The 23843-nt window shown below is 41.7% G+C and overlaps 1 protein-coding gene across 2 annotated transcripts in view; it reads left to right on the forward strand.

Moving 5' to 3' along the window:
- Positions 1–23843, forward strand: part of ZNF423 (zinc finger protein 423) — a 423757-nt gene that overhangs the window by 253850 nt on the left and 146064 nt on the right. For both annotated transcript variants that reach the window (XM_075008953.1, XM_075008952.1), the window contains exon 5: positions 12002–15225. In XM_075008953.1, the coding sequence (XP_074865054.1) occupies positions 12002–15225 (3224 nt within the window). The remainder of the gene's footprint in view (positions 1–12001; positions 15226–23843) is intronic.

The following is a 23843-nucleotide window of genomic DNA, read 5'->3' on the forward strand; positions in this document are numbered from 1 at the left end:
GGTCAAAGACCAGCTTCATCAGAAGACTCAGTTCTCTGATGAAGCGGGTCGTCGCCCATGAAAGCTTAGGCTCCAAAATATCTGTTAGTCTCTAGGGTGCCGCAGGACTTCTTGTTGTTCTCGAAGATACAGACTAACACAGCTACCTCTCTGATACTTGTCTTCTCATTCAGGTATTCTGCCCTGATAGAAAACAGTCTAGAGATGCAGGATCTTTGCCTGAATCCATACTTACTGTTCTTCTTACAGCAAACAAGTTGACAGGCTGATTACCCTGTGGGCTTTTCCTTTGATAATGACAAGTGAAGAATGCATTTTGAGCCTTTGAGCTCTGATCACCCCACACAAGGACCACTTGCTTTGATATTAGCACTTTTCTGTTAAAAGTTTCTTTATTTGCATTTCGCAAGGCTTCTTTCCTGTTTGGTGGCTCATTTGATGGGTTATTTTCTTAAAGGGGTATACACAGTGTAAATGTTTGCAGTAACGTTATAACAGGATACAGATAGGGTGAAAACAATGCAAGTAACATCCCATTAATTTTAATGAAGTTTAAACTCCAAATACACTCTTACTCATTTAAGAGTTACTTTGATCTATGCCAGTGATTCCCAGCCTTTCCAGTAACATGGCACAATTCAATGAGACAAGCAATTCTACCACTTTTCTCAGCTGAATCAATTGCTCATAATTTTGCATTTACGTACATTCACTCTGGTCACAGTCTTATTAGAGAGGTTTGCAACATAGCAGTGCACACAGCAAGCTAAATAAGGATGAAATGCATTAATGTTTCAAATCTACCACAGGATACACTGCCTTTAACAGGTTGAAAACAGGCGAGCGAGTAAACACATAGTGTGCTGGGGTGATGAGTAATTGAGTAACTGCTGAAAATTTCAGCAGTTCCTTGATTACTGGTGTTGGTGGAGGGGGAGGAGACTCCTCACCCCACCAGCTCACCAGAGCCAGGATGTGACTTTGAAACTGTGTCCCAGGTCCAGCAGACTCCCACCCTCACTCCCACCTTGCCACAGCAGGGAGTGGGAGGGGGAGTTCCCTGCCAGCCAGTTCGGGCCCAGAAGCAGCATTTCAGCTGCTTTCTGGTGCAAACGGGCTCCTGTGGGGTCAGCATTTTCCCCACGTGGCAGCTCTGCAGAGAACAACTGGGGGGGTGGAAATTGACCAACACCCCGCCATCTGGGACTCAGGCAGCCATGATGCTTGAGCCCCAACTCATGTGGGGTCCACGGTGTCTCTGCAATTGTGTAAATAATTTCTATTGTTTGATTGAGGTATTTCTGAATATGTAGTAGTCAAAACTTACCAAGTCCGACTGTGTATTTTAGTGGTAGTTGCTAGTTGCTGGCTAGATTTCTAATGAGACAAGGATTGGCACATATCATCGTATGTCAGCTGTAAATGTTTTCCATGTCTCAATTAAAAATAAATGCAGTGGAGCTTAGCAATGGAGTTTTGAGTATTGTTGGTTCTTGTGTATTATTGACTTTGTTCTTACTGTGTTTGAGTCAGATTGGGAGATCAGAGCAAACAAGGTAAAATTTAAAAAAAAACCTAAAATGTGTGAAAGTGAACTGAAAACATTTAAACCTCACACATTTGATTTGTAAACCTCATTTGCATTAATTCACACCAACACTAGACACCGTATGCTGTGTGAAAGTGTGATACAACACTTGATTTTAGCCACAAAGGCCGATACATACTACATTTTGATCCATTATGAAGTCTTATCCATGTTTGCTTATTACAGTTAAAATTTTGCTTTCACCTCTGAAATCCAGTGACAATCCCCCTACTGTTAGGTATCTCTGACAATAATAATAATGGGTGGTGCAATTTGAGAGGTCCTGCTGCAGTGCAGGAGAGGAAGGGTAGAGAAGAAGAAAAGAGCATCAAAAATTGCCCTGCACCCTTCCAACAGTTACCTACACCTGCCCCTTTTGTGATAAGATCTTCAGCTTCAGAGCTGGGCTGATCAGCTATCAGTGGACTCACATTGTGACATGAAGATGTTCTACTCATTGTCAAGTGACTGCCAAGGAACATGTGTGTGACTCTTCTAGTAAGTTCAGTCTGCTGCTTCCAACACACATTCTTTATAGTATGTTGTGAACTCAGTGCTCTCTAATGGTGCTCTCACCTTTGTGCAGAGGACTAGCACAAGATCAACACACTGCTTAAAATCAAATAAGCCCTTGGGACACAGGAGAATATTGCCTTAAAGGAGGGCGACAGTGGAAACGTAACACACAACAGCTTTGTTACGGATAATGATGTGAGAACAGGGCATAGAAACATCTAGATAGTGCCTGTTGCTGAATTATAAGACTACTCTATCTGATTGCTTCCAAATTCCACTGAGTTGCCAAGCCCCTTCCACAGGGTCAAACAAATAGTAAGTTCCAAGATCCCATCTACTGAGCAATTCATCAGCTCTTCTTAGAGTGATATCCCTAGGGCTGTACCCTTGTACTTCTGATTGGACACTGTTACCTAAAATCTCCAATCAGCTTGTATACACACTCTTCCTCATACTCTGCCTTGAGGCTGTCTGCCACCCTCAGTTCCTTTTCAGCTGTGAGAGTGAGCTGCAGTCTGGTTTACTTTCACGCTGTGGCCATTCATTTTCTTCTGTGTCTGTTAGTCATAGAATCATAGGGCTGGAAGGGACCGTAGGTCATGTAGTCCATCCCCCTGCCTAAAGCAGGATCAACCCAGAACTTTGCCAAGCCAGTACTTAAAACCTCTAGGGATGGAGATTCCACCACCTCTCTAGATAAAGCATTCTAGTGCTTCACCACCCTCCTGGAGAAATATTTTTTCCTAATATCCAACCTACACCTCTCTCTCTGTAACTTACGACCATTGCTCCTTGTTCTGCCATCTGTCACTGCGGAGAACGGCCTCTCTCCATTCTCATTAGAGCCCCCTTCAGGAAGTTGAAGGCTGCTGTCAAAACACCCGTCACTCTTTTCTTCTGCAAACTAAATAACCCCAAATCCCTCAGCTGCAAACTAAATAACCCCAAATCCCTCAGCATCTGCTCATAGGTCACATGCTCCAGCCCCCTAATCATTTTCATTGCTTTCCGCTGAACCCGCTCCTATGCATCCACATCCTTTCTATACTGGGGGACCCAGAACTGGATGCAGTACTCCAGGTGTGACCTCACCAGTGCCGAATAAAGGGGAATAATAAGTTCTTTAGATCTGCTGGAAATGCTTCCCCTAATGCAACCCAATATGCTGTTAGCCTTCTTGGCTGCAAGGGCACATTGTCAGCTTATATCCAGCCTCTCATCCACTGTAATCCCCAGGTCCTTTTCTGCTACACTGCTACTTAGCCAATCAGTACCAAGCCTATAACAATGCTTGGGATTCTTCCATCCCAAGTGGAGGACTCTGCACTTGTCCTTGTTTAACCTCCTCAGATTTTTTGGCCTAATTCTCCAATTTATTTGAACCCTATCCCTCCATTGTATCTAAATGACCCCCAGCTTAGTGTCATCTGCAAATTTGCTGAGGGTGCAATTCATCCCCTTATCCAGGTCATTAATAAAAATGTTGAACAATACTGACCCTAGAACCGATCCTGGGGGCACTCCACTTGAAACTAACTGCCAACCAGACATTGAGCCATTGATCACTACCTGATGGGCCCATCCGTCTAGTCAGCTTTCTGTCCATCTTACTGCCCATATATCCAATCCATACTTCCTTAACTTATGAGCAAGATTGTTGTGGTAGACTGTATCCAAAGCTTTGCTAAAGTCAAGGCATATCACATCCACTAACTTCTCCATGTCCACACAGCCAGTAACCTCATCATAGAAGCTAATCAGATCAGTCAGACATGATTTGCCCCTGGTGAATATGTGTTGACTACTCTTGATCACTTTCCCCTCATCCAAGTGGTTCAAAATGAATTTCTTGAGGATTCCCTTCATGATTTTCCCAGGGACTGAGGTAAGGTAAGCTATTGTTCCCTGGATTGTCCTTCTTACCTTGTTTAAAGATGGGGACTACACTTGCCTTTTTCTAATCATCTGGGACATCTCCTGAGCTCCACAAGTTTTCAAAGGTAATAGCCAAAGGCTCTGGAATGACATCTTCCAATTCCCTCAGTACCCTTGGATGCATTAACTCCAGACCCATGGATTTGTGTGTATCTAGCTTTTCTAAATAGCTCTTAACCTGTTCTTTCTCCATGGAGGGCTGCCCATCTCTTTCCCATATGCATTGCTGTTGTCTGGGAGCTGACCTTGTCTGTGAAGACTCTGGCCAAAAAAAGCATTGAGTACTTCAGTCTTCCCCACATCATCTATCACCAGGTTACCCCCCTCATCCAGCAATGGCCCCACACTCTCCCCGATGAGCCTCTTGTTGTAAACATGCCTGTAGAAACCTTCTTTGTGCCCTTCATTTTCCTTGCTAGTTGGACTTCCAGTTGTGCTTTCACTCTCCTGATTACTCCCCTGCATTCTCCAACAACATGTTTATACTCCTCCTTAGTTATCTGTCCAAGTTTCCACTTCTTATACACATCCTTTTTTGAGTTTAAACACATAGAGGATTTCCTGGTCAATGACGTTAGCATTACTAGTGCCATCACTCAGCATAACAGATGGGGGAAATAGCCACATTGGTGGTGCTCCCATGCTTCCTGGTTTTCTTTAAAGACAAAATCACTCTGAGGCCCCTACGCAGACTTCCTCTGCCTTATTCTTCCACTTGAACAGACTCATCCATTTTCCTACCTCTTTTCCAAAACTACACCCTGATAAGAGGGAGCCTATACTACATATGCTTAGAGCTAGGGAATCTGTAGCATTTTGTTTAGGAAATCCCCTAAATTCTTATTCTCAGTTGCAGACAAATCCAAGGGCTCTGCAATATCAGCTCAAAGACTCTCCAAATGGGTCTCAAATATCATTAACTATTGGTATCATGCCCATAACCTGTTACTTCCATCAGGAATTTGCACACACTGCATGAAATCCATTTCCCATTTGATTCCATTTGTTAAAGATGTTATCTCAGAAATCTGCCGAACAGCAATGCTTGCCTTTGCTCACACTTTCACAGAACATTATGTGAATATTTAAGACATCTTCTGATGTTGTCTTTGGCTCCAAGGTACTATAATCAAAAATAGTCTCCTCTCAGAAGCCCCAGTCCTCCATAGGGGATACAGCTGTGAAGTCACCTATAGTGGTGCACCCGTAGGGACAGTACTTGAAGAAGAAGTAGAGGAAGAAGTACACTACCTTGTTCAGTAATCATGGTACTTCAAGAGGTTTGTCCCTCTGGGTCCTGCCTTCCTCCCCTCTGCTTTGGTGTTCTTAACAATGGGGCTTTGCTTGTGCAGTGCTAGATAGCCTCAAGGAAGAGTAAGAAGGAAGGAAAGGGCCTGTGCAGGCTGAATGGACACTTGTCATCAAAATCAACAACCATGGGTTCAGCACCCATTTGTGTCCAATGCCTCCCTCACTAGTTCCTTCCATCTTTCCCTATCCAGTGCAGAGTGGCTTAGTTTCTGTAGACTAGCTCTGCACCAATCTACTACATCATCTACTCATTCTCTGTGGGGTCTGCCTTTCCAATTCGAGCCATCCATTATATCAAATATATACCAGGGTCTTGAATTTTTGCTTGTTGTTCATTCTGCAGATATGCCTGAACAGCTGTAGCTTCTGTTGTATAACCTTCTGCAGTAGGTTCACTTTCGGCTGTATCTTCCTATATAATTCCATATTGGTGACCTTCTGCATCCATCCTATTCTCAGGATCTTTCTATAACAACTCCTCTTGAACACCAATATCCTCCTCTTTGAATCTTTCGTTATCACCCATGTCTCCCATATGTGCAACATGCTTTTCAAGACACAGCTTCATTCCTGTGCTAATCGCTTTGCTTTTCCAGATCTTATCCATTGCCTTCAAACTCGCCCTTGCTTTTGCTGTTCTAGTCACTATTTTCTTCTTACAATCTAGATCATATCTCATGTTTCTCATCAGATATATGAACTTCTCTACATTCTCTAGTTTGAGCCATCTATCTGATCTTCCTTATCTCCAAATACCATGGTATTTGTTTTATCGATGTTCATAATCAATCTGTACCGCTTCTATTCTTCATTTAACAGCTGCACCATTCTCGCTAGCTTCTCTTCATCTTTCTTGGTGATAACTATATCATCCACGAACCTCAAGTTGTTAATTCTTATACCACGCACTGATATCCCTTCTACCTTTTCCTTGATCTTGTCCTTCGCTCTCTCTATGTGCATGATGAAAATACTCAGCAATATGGGATCCCCTTGTCTTGTACCTCTACTTGTTCTAAACCAACTTCCCAACTATCCACGCATTCTCAGCACAACCTCTGCTTTGTCATTGATGTCATTCAACAACTGTTATCAGTCTGATACGCACTCCGTTCGTCTCCACCACCACCCAAGTTACTTGCTGATCTATACTGTCAAATGCCTTCTGAAAACTGACAAAGCAGTTACAGATGTTCTTGCTCTTTCATTGAGCTTTCTCTGCTATCAGTCTCAGTGCCAATATCTGCTATATGGTACTTCTGTCTTTCCTGAATCCCACTTGCTCATCTGCTAGATGTCCTTTTGTCTGCAATCTCAGTCTTGCCGTCAATTTTGTCATGAGCACCTTGCCTACATGACTTGTTAGATCAATCATTCTGTAGTTCTTGCATACCAGTGCACTTCCTTTCATGTTTATCGTCACTAGCACGGATCATGTCCATTCCTTAAGTGCCTTCCCTTCTTTCCACGCTATATTACATAGTCGATGTATTGCCTGAATCATATTTTCACCACTGTATTTGATCAGCTATCCCATGATCTTGTCATTTCCGTGGCTCTTGTTGTTCTTCAGTTGTTTCACTGCTTTCTACTTTCTCCTTCAAAATATCAGTCTCAGTCTCAATACTTGGCAGTGATATCTCTTTCAGTTCTTTGATCAGTCCCTCTGAGACACTAGGGTACAACTGTGTTTTGTACTGATCGGTCCAATATCTTGTTCATGAGTACCTCATTGTTCTCATCTTTGATCACCATCTGCTTCAGTTGCCACTTATTATTGATATTCCTAATAATTTTATACACCTCCCTGGTCTTACACGCACCATAATACCTCTCTATATCTTCACACTGCATCTCTAACCATTTCATCTTATCTATTCTGGCCACTTTCATTACGTCATTGCATTTCACTCTATATTGCTGTTCCGCACTCTCAGAAACAGCCCTTCTGATCTTCAACCCTATCTTCTCTTGGAACAACTTGAGCATCTCCTGCACAACCCTTCTCCTTTATCCAGGCTTGGGGCTGGCATGGAACCCCTAGAGGCTTCATGGCAGAGTTTGAATGGACACTATCTAATATCTCTGATCAGAAGTGGCCTGATGCAGATATACCCTTAGGGGAACCGTTGTTACTGCACAAACTCTTGTGTCTTCATCGGTTTCCATAGCTATGCAAATTGTGGGCTATCCTGTGTATGCCTGCCACCCATGCAGGTGCCTGTAACACCTTTGGGTGCATAATTACCTTTATAGTTGAATTCAAAATTTGGAAGTCAAATCTCCACCCAACTTCCTATATGTGGCCTCTCCATATCATAAAACCATATCCACTACTGGGTACAACAGACAACTTTCTTGGCGCTACATTCTTCCCAGAAAACTTTTTATCATGATTAAAACTTCAAATTGTATGTGTGCATCTTAGTAAAAGTTCTCTTGGTGTAGAACTCAGGACATAGGACACAGACGCATGTGTAAAGTGGGAAGTCATTCTCTGAATGAGAACTCAGATGATGCTCTATCTCAAAAAACAAGCCTGTTTAGGTAAAGGCAAGCTGTAAGTTCAGACATGCGATGAAGTGTCTACACCTCCACCTGCTGTTCTTTAACTTCAGGCAGCCCATGCTGGTATAAATCTGCTTTATACATCATTCAGTATAACTAGTCTTGACTCTAAATAGGCTATACTGTTGTGATTGAGTAGTTAAGCAAGCCAGTTTTTCTGCAGTTGCCCTAGTAAGTGAAGGTTCACCTGCAAGTTGGATCAACTGTAATGAGGGTTCTAGCTAGCTTTGTAGAGGCACTGGGAGGAACATCTTTGCAGGAATGTGCAATCATATTTATGCATACACAGTTTTATTTATGTTTGCAAAGAAATTGTCTTAACGAATATATCCACCATATTGGTCTTTACTCAGGAGGCTGTGCTACCCAGGTCTTACCCCTCTGACAAGCTATAGCTTCCTTTTGAAAACCAATCATGAATTCGTAGCTTTGGGATTGATTGTCATAGCTACATGAATTCATTTCCAAACTTGCCTTAAGTTACATGAATGATAAACTGAGAATAAAGTGTGATTTATGTAGCGGTTTGGCCAAATTGCTCTTATTAGAACGAAAATACATTTATTGAATACATCTAGACTAGAATTATCTCTTCAGTGATGATGATGAATGATTGCAGCTTAGTAAACATGCTAAACATTAAGTTGCTAAATGACTGTACCAATTTGTGATTGATTATCAAGTTTGGCCATGTAAGCACCACGACCCACACATATATCTCAGTCTGCCTGTGTTCTGAAGCCTACTTAATGCTCTTTTTTTTTCCTAATTAAACTTTTATTGAATTTTCTTCTTTTAATACTTGTTTTGATTCTCTTATGTGCAGATGACAAAAGACTTGCACCAGCCATGTGATTCTCTGTTTTAGAACAGTCCCACTTTGCAGGATTAGCCATTTTTAATGACTTTAATCTCCTTTTTGAAAGTGATTTTTCTCATTCTGTTACATTCCTTTGATTGCATTAATGTAGAATTATTATTCTGCCGGAAAAATCACAATTGCCAGGCATGTCACACCACATTTCAGCTATATCTTCCCAATGTAAATTACTCCAGCAAAATTTCTTAGCATTTTCTTCTGGGTTCATTATAAGTTTGTTTGTTTGTTTTTTTCCCTCAATTTAAAGTGGCAAGTTAAAATTAACAGTGTTTTTTTTCATTCCATAAAGAGGTGAATGGTAATAAGCTTTTTCCTCTAATTTCTTCAGTTTTAGTTTTTGTGTACTTTAATGTTTTGTTTGTAAGGCAGTCAAGGTGGCTTGTGTGCAGTAGCAGTAGCTTTTCCACTGTTTTAAAATTCTAAAAGTCAGAAAAAATGCATCTATTAAAAGGAAAATTAAAGTTGAACAAGTAAATAATAATCAAATTAGAGTCTTGCTTTCAACTTTGTGATCAAACATGAAAAATGTTATGTCACTTGAATCTATATTATAATAATCACAGCACTTTCTTTGTGTGTCATTCTTTGATTTAGGAAAAAAAAAATTAGTCCAGTACACCGGGATGGCAGCAGGAGGAGAGGAACTCTGCTTTTCAGTTCTTAGCATCTTTCTTAAAGTTGTTGCTATGTCTACCTGCTGAGTTTGGGGATAGATAAGTCAACTTCAAAGAAGCGTGAAAACTTCTTAAACCTATTTGTAACACTGAGATAATGGATCAACTTCACTGCCACCAAAAGCACTTATAATCATATTGAAGTTAACGGAGTTGTATGGGCTTGTGCTAACAATGAATTTGGCACATTGAACTTGCAGATTGTAAAAGAGGCTGTGGACACTGAAGCTGATTTATTCATTACACTGATTTACAGTCTGTCTGCATTTTTTCCCGTCTTTAATCAAAACACAGCAAAATATTTAAAGTTTCTCTTTCTCTGTGGTTATGAAGACGTCTTAAATGCTTATTTTATAATTATTTTTATATTTATTATTTCAGTTTAGACCATAGCCAGTTAACCAACAGACTGGTAATATTATGATTTTTTTTTTTTGCTCCAGCATAAAAAGTGTAGTAGTAGCAAATTCACAGTGTGCTGCCCTAGTTCAGGCCCTAGCATCCCTCTCTCTCCCTTTTGTCTCCATTCCCCTTGAGGAGTCCAGCTGGCATGAGCTGGGAATTAGTGTGCAGTGATCTACCGGTACCTCCCCACTGAATCTAATCCAAGAAGCTGGCAGCCAGCTGAATCTTTCCAGTCAGAAGGGCCCATTAATGCAAGTCCCTAGGGAGGCTGCTCCTCCTTTGCTTGGGGAGTGAACCCCTGTGAATGTGGCTGACATCAGAGAAGAAGGGAGAGGCTGCTCAGAATGAGAAGCAAATGTGGAACTTCACTCTGGCACACAGTAATGTACAATAGAGTAGAACTAAATGATTTGATTGCTGATACAAAAATATATTAGTTGCCAATTACAGGTTGAGGAAAGAGCGATTTAAAAACAAGTCTGTGTAAAAATCAATGGAAGAAGCTCTTTGTACTGCTAAGGCACAGCAGGGCTCTTAAGTTTTTGTTTAACAGAAGAACATTGAAGGTTCTATAAGTGTAGGTTGCTTGTTGAGAATTATAGTACATTTCTGTACTGAGAATAAAATATTATTTTCGTATCATCCATCAGTCTGTAGTAGCAGATTTCGATAAGATGAGGACACTGCAGTTGTACAACGTAAGGAGAGAAGCCTTTCCTCCCACACAGCGTGGTACTAGGAAAGAAGCAGCACATTTTAACTCGATAAGTTGTCTTCTGTATGATTGTTTCTCTACATTCTTGATGGAGCTATATAAAGTAATGCAACTCGCTGTTTCCCTGGGATGTAAAGGCAGACATTTGACAAAGAATACAGTTACACAAGGCATAGATTCTTATACTAACGATACCCTCATTAACTGCGTGTTTCTTGGAGAGCTTCTCTGCTGTACATATGCTTTAATGCGATGAAGCTGTTTAGCTGGCAGAGAAGTGCAAGGGTGGCGGCCTACATACATAGAGAGAGTTTTTGTTGTTGTTGAGCTGTTGTAATAATCATGTAAATGTTTTTGAGTTTGGAGAAATGGTTCGTTTTTGAATTTCAGTTCTTTACCTGCCCCTCCACTACTCCTTGCGAGTTTTACACTGTTCTTTATTCGGTTTTATGTCAGACTCGTGGCGTCTTCCCTTGACTTGACATCTTTAGCATTCTCAATGGAGTGATTGCATTTGCACTCATTTTGTTCTCCTTCTGATGGACAATTTGAATTATGAGAGATACTAACTTTTTATATAGTTTCTTAAAACAACCATCCATCCATTCATGGTGCTGCTTCATGGAAGTACTGATTTATGGAATATTTTCGAAAGCCTCTAATTTGAGCCATGGATGTGGAAGCACTCTGTTATTATGGGCTTGGCTGTGCTGTTGTTTTGTTCCCGAACTTGGTTTTCTGGTGATGACACACTTGAAATTGCCAAAGATTATTATTAGTCTTTTTATTGCAGTCAGAAATATTAACTCTGCAAGCCAACAAATATGGTAACAATCAAAATTTCTTCATTGATACAACTGAGTATTCTCAAATCTGTTGGTTCTATTTCACATGGATGTTGATTTCTGCTCTTTTTCTACACCTAACTTGCTTTTGTGCAGTCTTTTAAGTATTTCAGTTCTAAGGTAGAACTGAAAAGATTTTGTTAAAAGGTGATATTTAAAATTCTGCTGATGTGTCATTTAAAAATATGACAAAAAGCACAGGTGACTGGTTGATACTGTAGCTCTTAAAATGCTTGTATTGCTTTGCTTCAGACTGCATTTTATTTCTCTACTCATGTTTGTTTTATTGTGTAGTTAGTACTAGTTAAGCTTGATAAAGAAAAGGGCTTTATATTAATACTCTGTGTTTGCATATTTATAAATTACATAACAATGTGAGCTTTTCTTCCTCTTTATCAAACATCCTTTAAAATTCAAGAGACATTTATGTCTTATTTTTGTTCAGCAGCTGATTTTTTTTTAACTGTAGTAGCAGAATCCCATAGTGTTGTTGAGAGGCTTTGTCCTTATTTCACAGATGTACTGGGAATTGTTTTTAATCTCCTTTCTGCTTTCCCATTACAGATGGTGATGACGACCCACAACTCTCCTGGGTGGCTTCATCTCCCTCCAGCAAAGATGTTGCATCACCCACTCAGATGATAGGCGATGGGTGTGATCTTGGCATCGGGGAGGAGGAAGGGGGGACTGGCCTGCCATATCCCTGTCAGTTTTGTGATAAGTCCTTCATTCGCCTGAGCTACCTTAAAAGGCATGAGCAGATCCACAGTGACAAGCTACCTTTCAAATGCACCTACTGTAGTCGGCTTTTTAAGCATAAGAGAAGTAGGGATCGCCATATAAAGCTTCACACAGGGGATAAAAAGTACCATTGCCATGAATGTGAGGCAGCATTCTCTCGCAGCGACCACCTCAAAATTCACCTGAAAACCCACAGTTCGAGCAAGCCATTCAAGTGTACTGTCTGTAAGCGTGGGTTTTCTTCCACCAGCTCCTTGCAGAGTCACATGCAAGCTCATAAAAAGAACAAGGAACATATGGCAAAGACTGAGAAAGAGGTGAAGAAGGATGATTTTATGTGTGATTACTGTGAAGAGACATTCAGTCAGACAGAAGATTTGGAGAAGCACGTAATGACACGCCACCCGCAGCTTTCCGAGAAGGCAGATTTGCAGTGTATTCATTGTCCTGAAGTATTTGCAGATGAAAACTCACTGCTTTCCCACATTCATCAAGCCCATGCCAACAAAAAACACAAGTGCCCTATGTGCCCAGAGCAGTTTTCTTCTGTGGAGGAAGTCTATTGCCATTTGGATAGCCACAGACAGCCTGATTCCAGCAACCATAGCGTCAGCCCTGACCCAGTCTTGGGGAGCGTGGCGTCCATGAGCAGTGCAACACCTGATTCAAGTGCATCAGTAGAACGAGGCTCCACTCCAGACTCCACTTTAAAACCATTGAGAGGACAAAAGAAGATCAGATCAGTGGAAAGAGAGGACGGTCAGAATTGGTCTAAAGTCACCTATAGTTGCCCGTACTGCTCCAAGCGTGACTTCAACAGCCTTGCTGTTCTGGAGATCCATTTGAAGACCATTCATGCGGACAAACCTCAACAAAGCCACACGTGCCAGATCTGTCTTGATTCCATGCCTACGCTGTACAACTTGAACGAACATGTGAGGAAAGTACACAAAAACCACGCATACCCCATGATGCAGTTTAACAACATTTCCGCCTTTCATTGTAACTATTGCCCTGAGATGTTTGCAGATATCAATAGCCTACAGGAGCACATCCGCATCACTCACTGTGGACCAAGTACTACACCTCAGGATGGTAACAATGCCTTCTTCTGTAACCAGTGCTCTATGGGCTTTCTGACAGAAGGATCCTTGACTGAACATATTCAGCAGACTCACTGCAACGTAGGAAATTCAAAATTGGATTCCCCTGTCGTTCAGCCAACGCAGTCTTTTATGGAAGTTTATTCTTGCCCTTATTGCACAAACTCCCCAATTTTTGGCTCCATCCTGAAGCTTACAAAGCACATTAAAGAAAACCACAAGAACATTCCTCTGGCGCACAATAAGAAGTCAAAAGCAGAGCAGAGTCCAGTTTCTTCTGACGTTGAAGTCTCTTCCCCTAAAAGGCAGCGGCTTTCTGCTAGCTTAAACTCAGTTTCTAATGGTGAATACCCATGTAATCAATGTGATCTAAAGTTCTCCAATTTTGAAAGTTTTCAAACTCATTTGAAGTTGCATTTGGAGTTGCTTTTAAGGAAGCAGTCTTGCCCCCAGTGTAAAGAAGACTTTGATTCTCAGGAGTCTCTCCTGCAGCACCTCACAGTACACTACATGACAACGTCTACGCATTATGTATGTGAGAGCTGTGACAAACAGTTTTCCTCAGTGGATGATTTGCAGAAGCATTTGCTGGACATGCATACTTTTGTGTTGTATCACTGCACACTTTGCCAAGAGGTTTTTGATTCCAAGGTGTCCATCCAAGTGCATCTGGCAGTAAAGCATAGCAATGAAAAGAAGATGTATCGTTGTACAGCCTGTAATTGGGATTTTAGAAAGGAGGTGGACCTTCAGATCCACGTAAAGCATAGCCATTTGGGTAATCCAACAAAGTCACATAAATGCATCTTCTGCGGAGAGACGTTCAGCACTGAAGTAGAACTGCAGTGCCACATCACAACCCACAGTAAAAAATACAACTGCAAGTTCTGCAGCAAAGCCTTCCATGCTATCATCTTGCTTGAAAAACATTTGCGGGAGAAACATTGTGTCTTTGATGCTGGGGCTGAGAATGGCACGGCTAATGGCATGACTCCAACAAATAAAAAGACAGAAGCTGCAGATCTCCAGAACATGTTGATGAAGAATCCTGATGCTTCAAACAGTCATGAGGCTAGTGAGGATGATGTAGATGCTTCAGAGCCTATGTATGGTTGTGATATTTGTGGGGCTGCCTATACCATGGAAGTCCTTTTGCAAAACCATCGTTTGAGAGATCACAACATCAGACCTGGGGAGGATGATTGTTCTAGGAAGAAAGCAGAATTCATCAAAGGTAGCCACAAGTGTAACATCTGCTCAAGGACCTTCTTCTCAGAAAATGGCCTCAGAGAGCATATGCAGACCCATCGGGGTCCAGCTAAGCACTACATGTGCCCCATTTGTGGGGAGCGCTTCCCGTCCCTTCTGACCCTGACAGAGCACAAAGTCACTCATAGCAAGAGTTTGGATACAGGAACATGCAGGATCTGCAAAATGCCACTGCAGAGTGAGGAAGAATTTATTGAGCACTGCCAGATGCATCCAGATCTCAGAAATTCCCTCACAGGGTTTCGCTGTGTTGTCTGTATGCAGACAGTCACCTCTACCCTTGAGCTGAAAATTCATGGAACGTTCCATATGCAGAAATTGGCAGGAAACTCTGCAGCCTCTTCTCCCAATGGTCAGGCGTTGCAGAAGCTCTACAAGTGTGCTTTGTGCTTGAAAGAGTTCCGGAACAAACAGGACTTGGTGAAACTGGATGTTAATGGCCTGCCATATGGCCTGTGTGCTGGATGCATGACCAGGGGCACTAACGGGCAGTCGTCAGGCTTGACCCCCCAGGAGGTGAATGAAAGACCATGTGGCAGTCTGAGGTGCCCAGAGTGTAGTGTCAAATTTGAAAGTGCTGAAGACCTAGAGAACCACCTTCAGTTAGATCACCGAGATCTGACACCTGAGACTAGTGGCCAAAGGAAGGGTACCCAGACACCCCCCGTTCCCAGAGTAAGTACGGCTGAACTTTAGCATCCCTTGTTGCACATAATGTAGACAACTAGAGCAACTATGCAAACCATTTAAGAGGATTAAAATGATCTGAAATTCACATTTTATAAAATTAAGAATTAAAATACTCTTCAAGACTGACCTGTGCTATAAAAAAAGACAGACAGAAACTGGGTGCCATACAGTTTTGTAGACTTCTTAGTTATGCAGGGCAAAGTACCAGGGTTCTTACTGTAAATCTACCTTGAAGTTGTCAACAAAAAATTGAGCCATATCAATGATTCATTCAGAATTCAAGATTTGTGCATAAGTGTGTGTATTTCTTGAGTTGGCAAATGTGCAGAAACTGGGGAGACTTTCAGAAAACAGATATTTTCAATATTCAGAAGAAAGAATTCTAAGTAGTTCAGTTTACTACATCCCAGGAGTGAGTTAATTAGAATGGATGGTAGGTTTTCAAGAGGCTTGTTTTTCGAATTTTGCCTCTTGGCAGAGGTGTCTGCTTTGTTTGTGGTAGTTGGTGGTAGCTGGTGAACATATGACCAGTCACCAAACATGAAATACTTAGTGAAAGGCTTCTCAAAACTTTAGATCACCGTGCATGAAATCTGAGTCTTGCTACATGATCATGAGAGAATGGATATGAGTCCTGCTTATGTGTGAGTGTGAGAGAGAGAGCGAGAGAGAGAGAGAGATGGAAAAATCTATGGGTAAAAATACTTCCTTACAAAAAATTAAAAAAAGAAATATAAAGGGTTATCTTCATGGCTAAGGTGCCATACAGATACTCAAATAAGTATTAACAGCTGTTGAATCAGCAGAGGATATTGCATGGGGTAGGTAAAAATAGTACTGCTTTGTTTCCTGCCCTTAATGAAAGTAGTCGTCATGTGTTATGAAAATATTCTTGTGCAGCATGCAGGTGAGGTCCTTGCAAAAAAAAGCGTTTGTTTTCACAGACTGTCTGCTGCCTTATGTTTTATTTTTAAGATAATTGGCTAATTCAGTAAGTAAGGAAGCCTGCTTGTGAAATCTATCATGTTGGTTTTTATGGTGTCTTAAAATTATCTGTTGAAATTTGTTTATGTTTGGGCCAGATTACTACTAAATTGTGAAGAACAAATGGATTGAGAAATGAATTTGAGAAGTCTTTTCAGGAGACCAACAGTAGTGGCTGGAATCCTAGCCACACCCCACTGACACTTTTAATTAACTAGAATGAAGTTCTCATAAGTATTTACAAAGGGAGCTGGGTTCCCACCTTTGACTGAAAAGTTCCAGCCATAGACTTCACCTTATGTTACTCTACTAATTAAAGCACCTTGGCGCAATAACAGATTTGAAGGTGCTTTTAGAGTACAGTTCAGTAAGTGCAAGAAGACTTTGAATCTAACTTTACGGACGAATGTGGTTAGATAGAGCTGTTCATAGTGAATGCTGTCAGCAATTCGTAAATTGTGTCAGCATCCTATATTTAGTTTCAATGAAAATTTGTTTTGTTTTGTTTTACTTACTTCTTCAGTAACAGAGAGGTAGCCATGTGAGTCTGTGTTCTAACAAGACAGACCAGCCATCATGTAGCTCTCTTTAAAGACTAACAAAATAATTTAATAGGTTATGAGCTTTCCTGGGACAGACCCACTTCTTCAGATCTATCTTACTTCTTTAGTACAACTGGATATTGTTTCCACTGGGTCAAGTGAATATGTGACTAGACCTGCCTGGAAATGTGATATACATCTAATTCTGCAGAGGAATATAATAAGGGATGAAAATACACCTTCCTTCAGTGTGATGTCTCTTGAGGGTTCAGCTGAGTCTCTGAGTAGGTCACTGTCTTCTTTCTCCTTCTCAGTTCTTTATATCCTTCCACATTCTCCGAAACAGGCCTATTCTTTTCTATGGGATTAATTCCTGTTTTCACATGGCTGTGCAGACAGCCTAAAAAATTCGTGCTCTTCCCCTCATCTGTCGGGAGTGGAATACATTGCCGTCTTCTACTCTAATTTCTTGCTTTAACTCTCTCTTTTCAGTGAGAGCTTCCAAACCTGTTCTCTCAGGGGAGAGTTTAAGTTCTTCAACAAGGTAAATGCTTTGAATTTCATCCCGTGAGGGCAGATTTTAGTTCTTTTGTAGAAGATAATGAAAAATCAGCATTTGTGCCTATACCAAATAGTACCTTACAAAGGTGCCTATGGCCTGCGGCCTGCACGTATGCTAATGTCTGAAACCTGTGTGGTATATTATGCCTGTTACTTGGAATAATTCATGATTTTACCTTTACCGATAGCTGCTATACCTGAATAGTGACATCAGCAGATTAAGTAACTATCAATGCTTCATTTTGGGGATTAAACATGTAGTTCGGCTTTGTTAAAATATTTTATAACATAAGGGCTACGTCTACACGTGAAGCCTACATCGAAATAGCTTATTTCGATGTAGCAACATCGAAATAGGCTATTTCGATGAATAACGTCTACGGCTACGTCTACACGTGAAGCCTACATCGAAGTTGCCTATTTCGATGTGGCGACATCGAAATAGGCTATTTCAATTAATAACGTCTACACGTCCTCCAGGGCTGGCAACATCGATGTTCAACATCGACGTTGCGCAGCACCACATCGAAATAGGCGCTGCGAGGGAACGTCTACACGCCACAGTAGCACACATCAAAATAAGGGTGCCAGGCACAGCTGCAGACAGGATCACAGGGCGGACTCAACAGCTAGCCGCTCCCTTAAAGGGCCCCTCCCAGACACACTTGCACTAAACAGCACAAGATACACAGAGCCGACAACGAGTTGCAGACCCTGTGCATGCAGCATGAATCCCCCGTTGCAGCAGCAGCAGCCAGAAGCCCTGGGCTAAGGGCTGCTGCCCACGGTGACCATAGAGCCCCGCACGGGCTGGAGAGACAGCGTCTCTCAACCCCCCAGCTGATGGCTGCCATGGAGGACCCCACAATTTCGACGTTGCGGGACGCGGATCGTCTACACGGTCCCTACTTCGACGTTGAACGTCGAAGTAGGGCGCTATTCCGATCCCCTCATGAGGTTAGCGACTTCGACGTCTCGCCGTCTAATGTCGAAGTTAACTTCGAAATAGCGCCCGACGCGTGTAGCCGTGACGGGCGCTATTTCGAAGTTAGTGCCGCTACTTCGAAGTAGCGTGCACGTGTAGACACAGCTTACATGTCTTCCAGGGCTGGCAACGTCGATGTTCAACTTCGACGTTGCGCGGCACCACATCGAAATAGGCGCTGCGAGGGAACGTCTACATGCCAAAGTAGCACACATCGAAATAAGGGTGCCAGGCACAGCTACAGACAGGGTCACAGGGCGGACTCAACTCCCTTAAACGGCCCCTCCCAGACACAGTTGCACTAAACAACACAAAATACACAGAGCTGACAACTGGTTGCAGACCATGTGCCTGCAGCATGGATCCCCAGCTGCCGCAGCAGCAGCCAAAAGCCCTGGGCTAAGGGCTGCTGCCCACGGTGACCATAGAGCCCCGCAGGGGCTGGAGAGAGAGTGTCTCTCAACCCCTCAGCTGATGGTCGCCATGGCGGACCCCGCCATTTCGAAGTTGCGGGACGCGCAACGACTACACGGTCCCTACTTCGACGTTGAACGTCGAAGTAGGGCGCTATTCCTATCCCCTCATGGGGTTAGCGACTTCGATGTCTCGCCGCCTAAAGTCGAAGTTAACTTCGAAATAGCGCCCGGCGCGTGTAGCCATGATGGGCGCTATTTCGAAGTTAGTGCCGCTACTTCGAAGTAGCATGCACGTGTAGACACGGCTAAGGCTTTTTAAAGAATTATGCTGGTTTTGGAGTATGCTGCTTTCTGTAGTATTTTAAGAAGAGAAGTTTATTTAACTTCTGTTAACTGAAACAAGCAGCAGGGCCAGCAGAGAGTTGAGGTTTTGTAGAAGCACCTAAGGAAGGTAAACCTGTAGCAGAGAAGCTAACTGCAATCTGTAAACTCTTCACTGCAGATGGTGTGAGGGATGTTCTCACAATATAAAGCCACTTATTTTTAAATGACAGATACTGAGGAAACGTCCCACGTTGATGTTTCAGTGGAGGTTGTTTGGACCAACTGTCACCTGGAGCAGATGATATTCACCCACGAGTTCTGAGGGAACTCAAATGTGAAATCACGGAACTGCGAACTGTTACATTACTTTTCACTTAATTCAGCCTCTGTAGCAGACGACTGGTTAATAATCTAAGGCTGATTTAAAAGTAATAATAAAAAAGGGCTCCAGAAGCAATCCTGACAATTGTAGGTTAGTAAGCCCAGTTTCACAGCAAGGCAAATTTGTTGAAGCGACAGTAAAGAGCAAAATGATCTGATACACAGATGAACACGGTGTGTTGGGGATCAGTTAACGTGGCTATTGTAAAGTCAAGCTGTGCATCACTAGTCTTTTGGAATTCTTTGAGTGGGACAATGAGCACATGGAAAAAGGTGGTGCAATCAATACTGTATAATTGAATTATCAGAGAGGCTTTGGTCCCTCTCCAGAGGCTCTTAATCAAACTAGGCTGTCATGAGATAAGAGGGAAGGTCTTCTTGTGGATCCATAACTGGTGGAAAAGTAGGAAACAAAGAACAGGGATAACAATCAGCTCTCACAGTGAAGTGAGAACTAAATAGAGGGTCCCACAAGAATCTGTACTGTAACCTATGCCACTTTCGAATCACATGACACCCGTGTAGATGGGAGCCTTTCAAAAGGACCCATCAGACTTCGAAAGCCTGTTCTTCCTATTTGGTTTTAGGAAGAAGGGGCTTTCGAAGTCTGGGGTCCCTTTTGAAAAGCCCCTGTCCATACAGGCAACCTGCAAGTTGAAAGCGGCACTTTCGAATCATGCATGTCCACCATTATGCTAATGAGGCACTGCATATTCATGGCAGTGCCTCATTAGCGTCTTCCCAACTCGCTCATTATGGGCTAGTGTTGATGTAGCCCTGGAGAAAGGGATATCCATTGAGGTGGCCAAGTTTGCAGATTATTGAAAATTGCTCAAAATAAGTCTTCATGGTCAGCTCTGAACTTAAAAAGGTGGGCAACTCGGAAATAAAATGGCAGATGAAACTCTGTGATAAGTGCAAAATATCACACACTGGAAACAACAGTCCCAGCTATTCATAGAAAATGATGTGTCTAAATTAGCTGTGACTGCCACTCACAAAAATGATGGAGTCATAATGTATAATTCTCTGAGAACATATGCTCAATGTACAGTCGCAGTCAAAAAAACCAGCAGAATATGAGGAACCACTACAAAAGGGGGATAGATAATGTGGCAGAAAATATTATACCACTATATGAATCCAGGGATGTCCACACCTGGAATACCACATGCAGTCCTGGTTGTCCCATACCAAAAGAGATGTGTTAAAATTGGAAAAAGGACAGGCAAGGGCAACAAAAATTAGTAGTGGTGTGGTACAACTTCCACATGAGGAGAGATTAAAAAGACGGGGACTCTTCACCTTAGAAAAAAGACAATTAAAGAGGGTTATTATAAAACTGTGAGGGGCGTAGAGAGAAAAGAATTAAGGAACTATTATGTAGCTGTGAACATAACTCAAGAATCCTAGCAGTAGGTTTAAAACCAACCTGAAGGGGTACTTCTCCACACAACATACAGTCAACCTGTATAGATCATTGTCATAGGATATTGTGAAGGTCAAAATTGTGACTGGGTTCAGAAATGAATTATATCCATTAGGGTATAGGTCAATCAGTGGCTATTAGCCAAACTGGTCAGGGGCCCATTCCATACTTGGAGTACCCTTAAACGTCTGACAGCCTGAAGCAGAGACTGGCTAGTAGCAGATGGATCATCCAATAAATGGCCCAGTTTTGTTGATACCTCCTGAAGCATCTGGCAGTGTATGATGTCAGCAGACAGTGCAATGAGCTGCATGGACCCTAAGTCTGACTAAGTTTGGTTGTTGGTTTGTTCCAGCATAGTCAGGCTAAGTGTGTTGGAGAAAATCTCTCTTCTCCAGTCTGTTGGTGAGCTGTACAAGAGGTAAAAAGCAATTTTTTACTCCGGATGTTGTAAGTGTGCTGTACAAACTGGGCCGACTGCAGCTGTCCAGGCAAGAATTACTGCTCTATAATTCTTGATCAGTTCTACATTTCTTTTTTTAAACGCTGTATTGATTTTTCTTTTTAACACAGAAACGAACGATTGAGCATTAGAAAAATATACAATTGTAGAGAAACTGCACTGGGATTAGATTAAAAACAACAGGAGCACACATTCCAGTAAGCAACAAAATGTATTGACGTCCTTAGTAATGAAAGTGGAAAGAGAAAGATATGTAAGGTATCTGAGCGTCCAAAAAATCCCTCTGTCAGTTGTGATGCTTAAATTAAGCAAGTGAGGGTAGAGGCTTTTGGGAGAGACTTTGGAAAAACTTAATAGTTCAGGAGAAACTCCAAGGACACATGAGTATAGGGCTAATAAGAAAATAGGTATTAACAACTGATGGTTGAAAAGAGAGGAGACAAAGAAAAGATACAGCAGGAAAGATAGAATCCATTAATAGCAGTTCTGTGCATACTATATGTCTGTGTCTATACTAGGAAGTTCTTTCAAAAGATTTTTCGAAAGAAGGGGGCTCTTTCGAAAAAGCCCATGGAGCCTCTGCACACACAAAGCATTCTTTCAAAAGTAAATTGAAAGAATGTGGTGCTCCTTTTGAAATCACTCTTCCTTTCCCATTTCAGGAAGAGTGCACCCTTTTGAAAGCTTCTTTTGAGAGAAAGCGTGTGTAGATGCTTCGAAGAGCCCTTCTTTAGAAAGAACAGTCTTCATGTTTGATCCCTGGCCTGCTCTTTTGAAAGAGTGGAGGCTGTGTGGATGCTCTCTTCTGAAAGATCAGATCATTCTTTTGGTCTGCTTTTTGGTATGTGGACACACTCTTCCAAAAGAAACTCTTTCAGAGGAGATCTTCCGGAAGAGCTTCTTTCAAAAGATCTTTGTAGTGTATATGTAGCCTACATGTTTATAGTTCCAGCTGGCACATTTTCTGTTTCTGGAAGGGTATTTGAGGACTTTTTTGTGGTGTTCAGTGTGGCTGTTTCTGCTGACTTCTTTCAAAGGTGTTTTTGGAGACACTTGGATGAGGAACAGAAACCTGTAAGAGTTAGTGACAGAGAGGAAGCCGTGCTAGTCTATACACTATCAAAACAAAAAGCAGTCAAGTAGCACTTTAAAGACTAGCAAAATAGTTTAGCAAATAAACTATTTTGCTAGTCTTTAAAGGGCTACTTGACTGCTTTTTGTTTTGATACTGTAAGAGTTAGGTTCACTCAGAGAGCTTGTGACAGGTATTTTCTGTCAAGCAAAATAAATTAGACACATGCATACACCATACGGTCTAGTGCTTCAGTCCCTGCTTGTTTATCACGTACCCTTTGGTATTTGAAATATACCTAAAGTATTATCTATGTAATTATCTCTCTGTCTCTCTTGGGTGTATCTCTAAGGTACCAGTTTGGTGCCATCGAATTATGACATCCTAAAAAGGTGTGCTTTTTTTGGTCATAATCACAAATGATAGGAAAATTTTGCTTTCTATTCAGTGAAATATCAGCATCTGAGGCCTGCATTAATAGTTTTCAAGGAATATCAAGCACATTTCCAAATATCACCAAGAGGGAGAAATAAAATAAGCTTTACCTGTGAAATCTTACCACTTATTCATGACCCCAGTTTCAGCAGTGTTTATGATCCTTATAGTTAGTTCTTCTTGAAATTTCAGAGACAGCTAAGTGTAGAGTTTCCTCTTTTAGGAATTTCTGTTGAGTCTGGGTATTGTAGGCTCTGCTGTGGTACAGCCCATCCTAAGGACTCTTTCAGACATGCTGTTTTCCTTTTTTTAGAAGGCCTTTTATTCGGTCATGGTCATGTTAGAATTGATGCTTTCGTTTTTTGTTGCAAACACTTTATTATATCAAGTCTGTGTTCTTCCAGGAAGTGGCTTCATTTTTGAATGATGCCTCATGGAGGAGCGTCAGGACGCTGTTGACAAAAGTGCCACATTCTGTTGATTTACTGTCGACAGAACACATTTGTAATGTGAATGCTCCATGGGTTTTGGCAATAAAACTCACTAGTGTAGACATAGACATGTTTTGTTTTTTTAAACACCTGTTGATATAAATAAAAGTTTATAGGTTTATTGTTTACTTATAGGCTACAAGTTTAGATGCTCACAACAAATGGCTGTTTTGTGGCCTTGTACATGTCTGAACATCCGTTGAGCCCCAGGATAGTGCTGAGATATTCCCTCTCTCTCCAAGGGGCATTTTGCCCATCTTGGGGATTTTTGTATGTTGACAAGGTGGTATGCAGAAGTTTGCACTCACTGCCTGGGTTAAGATACCAAATGAAACTCCAGTCTCCAAGTCTGGCAGTACACATCTTTCACAAGCACTGAAATTCACAAGAAAATTCTTTATAACAAAATACACTAGGTTAATATGATTTTAAAGGTTTGAGTAGTTAGTTGAACTGATCTGTCCTCTTGGTGGTAACTCAATAACGAGTAGGACATCTTCATGTCATGCTCTGATTTGTG

This window comes from Carettochelys insculpta, chromosome 14, assembly GCF_033958435.1.
Source record: "Carettochelys insculpta isolate YL-2023 chromosome 14, ASM3395843v1, whole genome shotgun sequence".
NCBI lineage: Eukaryota > Metazoa > Chordata > Testudines > Carettochelyidae > Carettochelys > Carettochelys insculpta.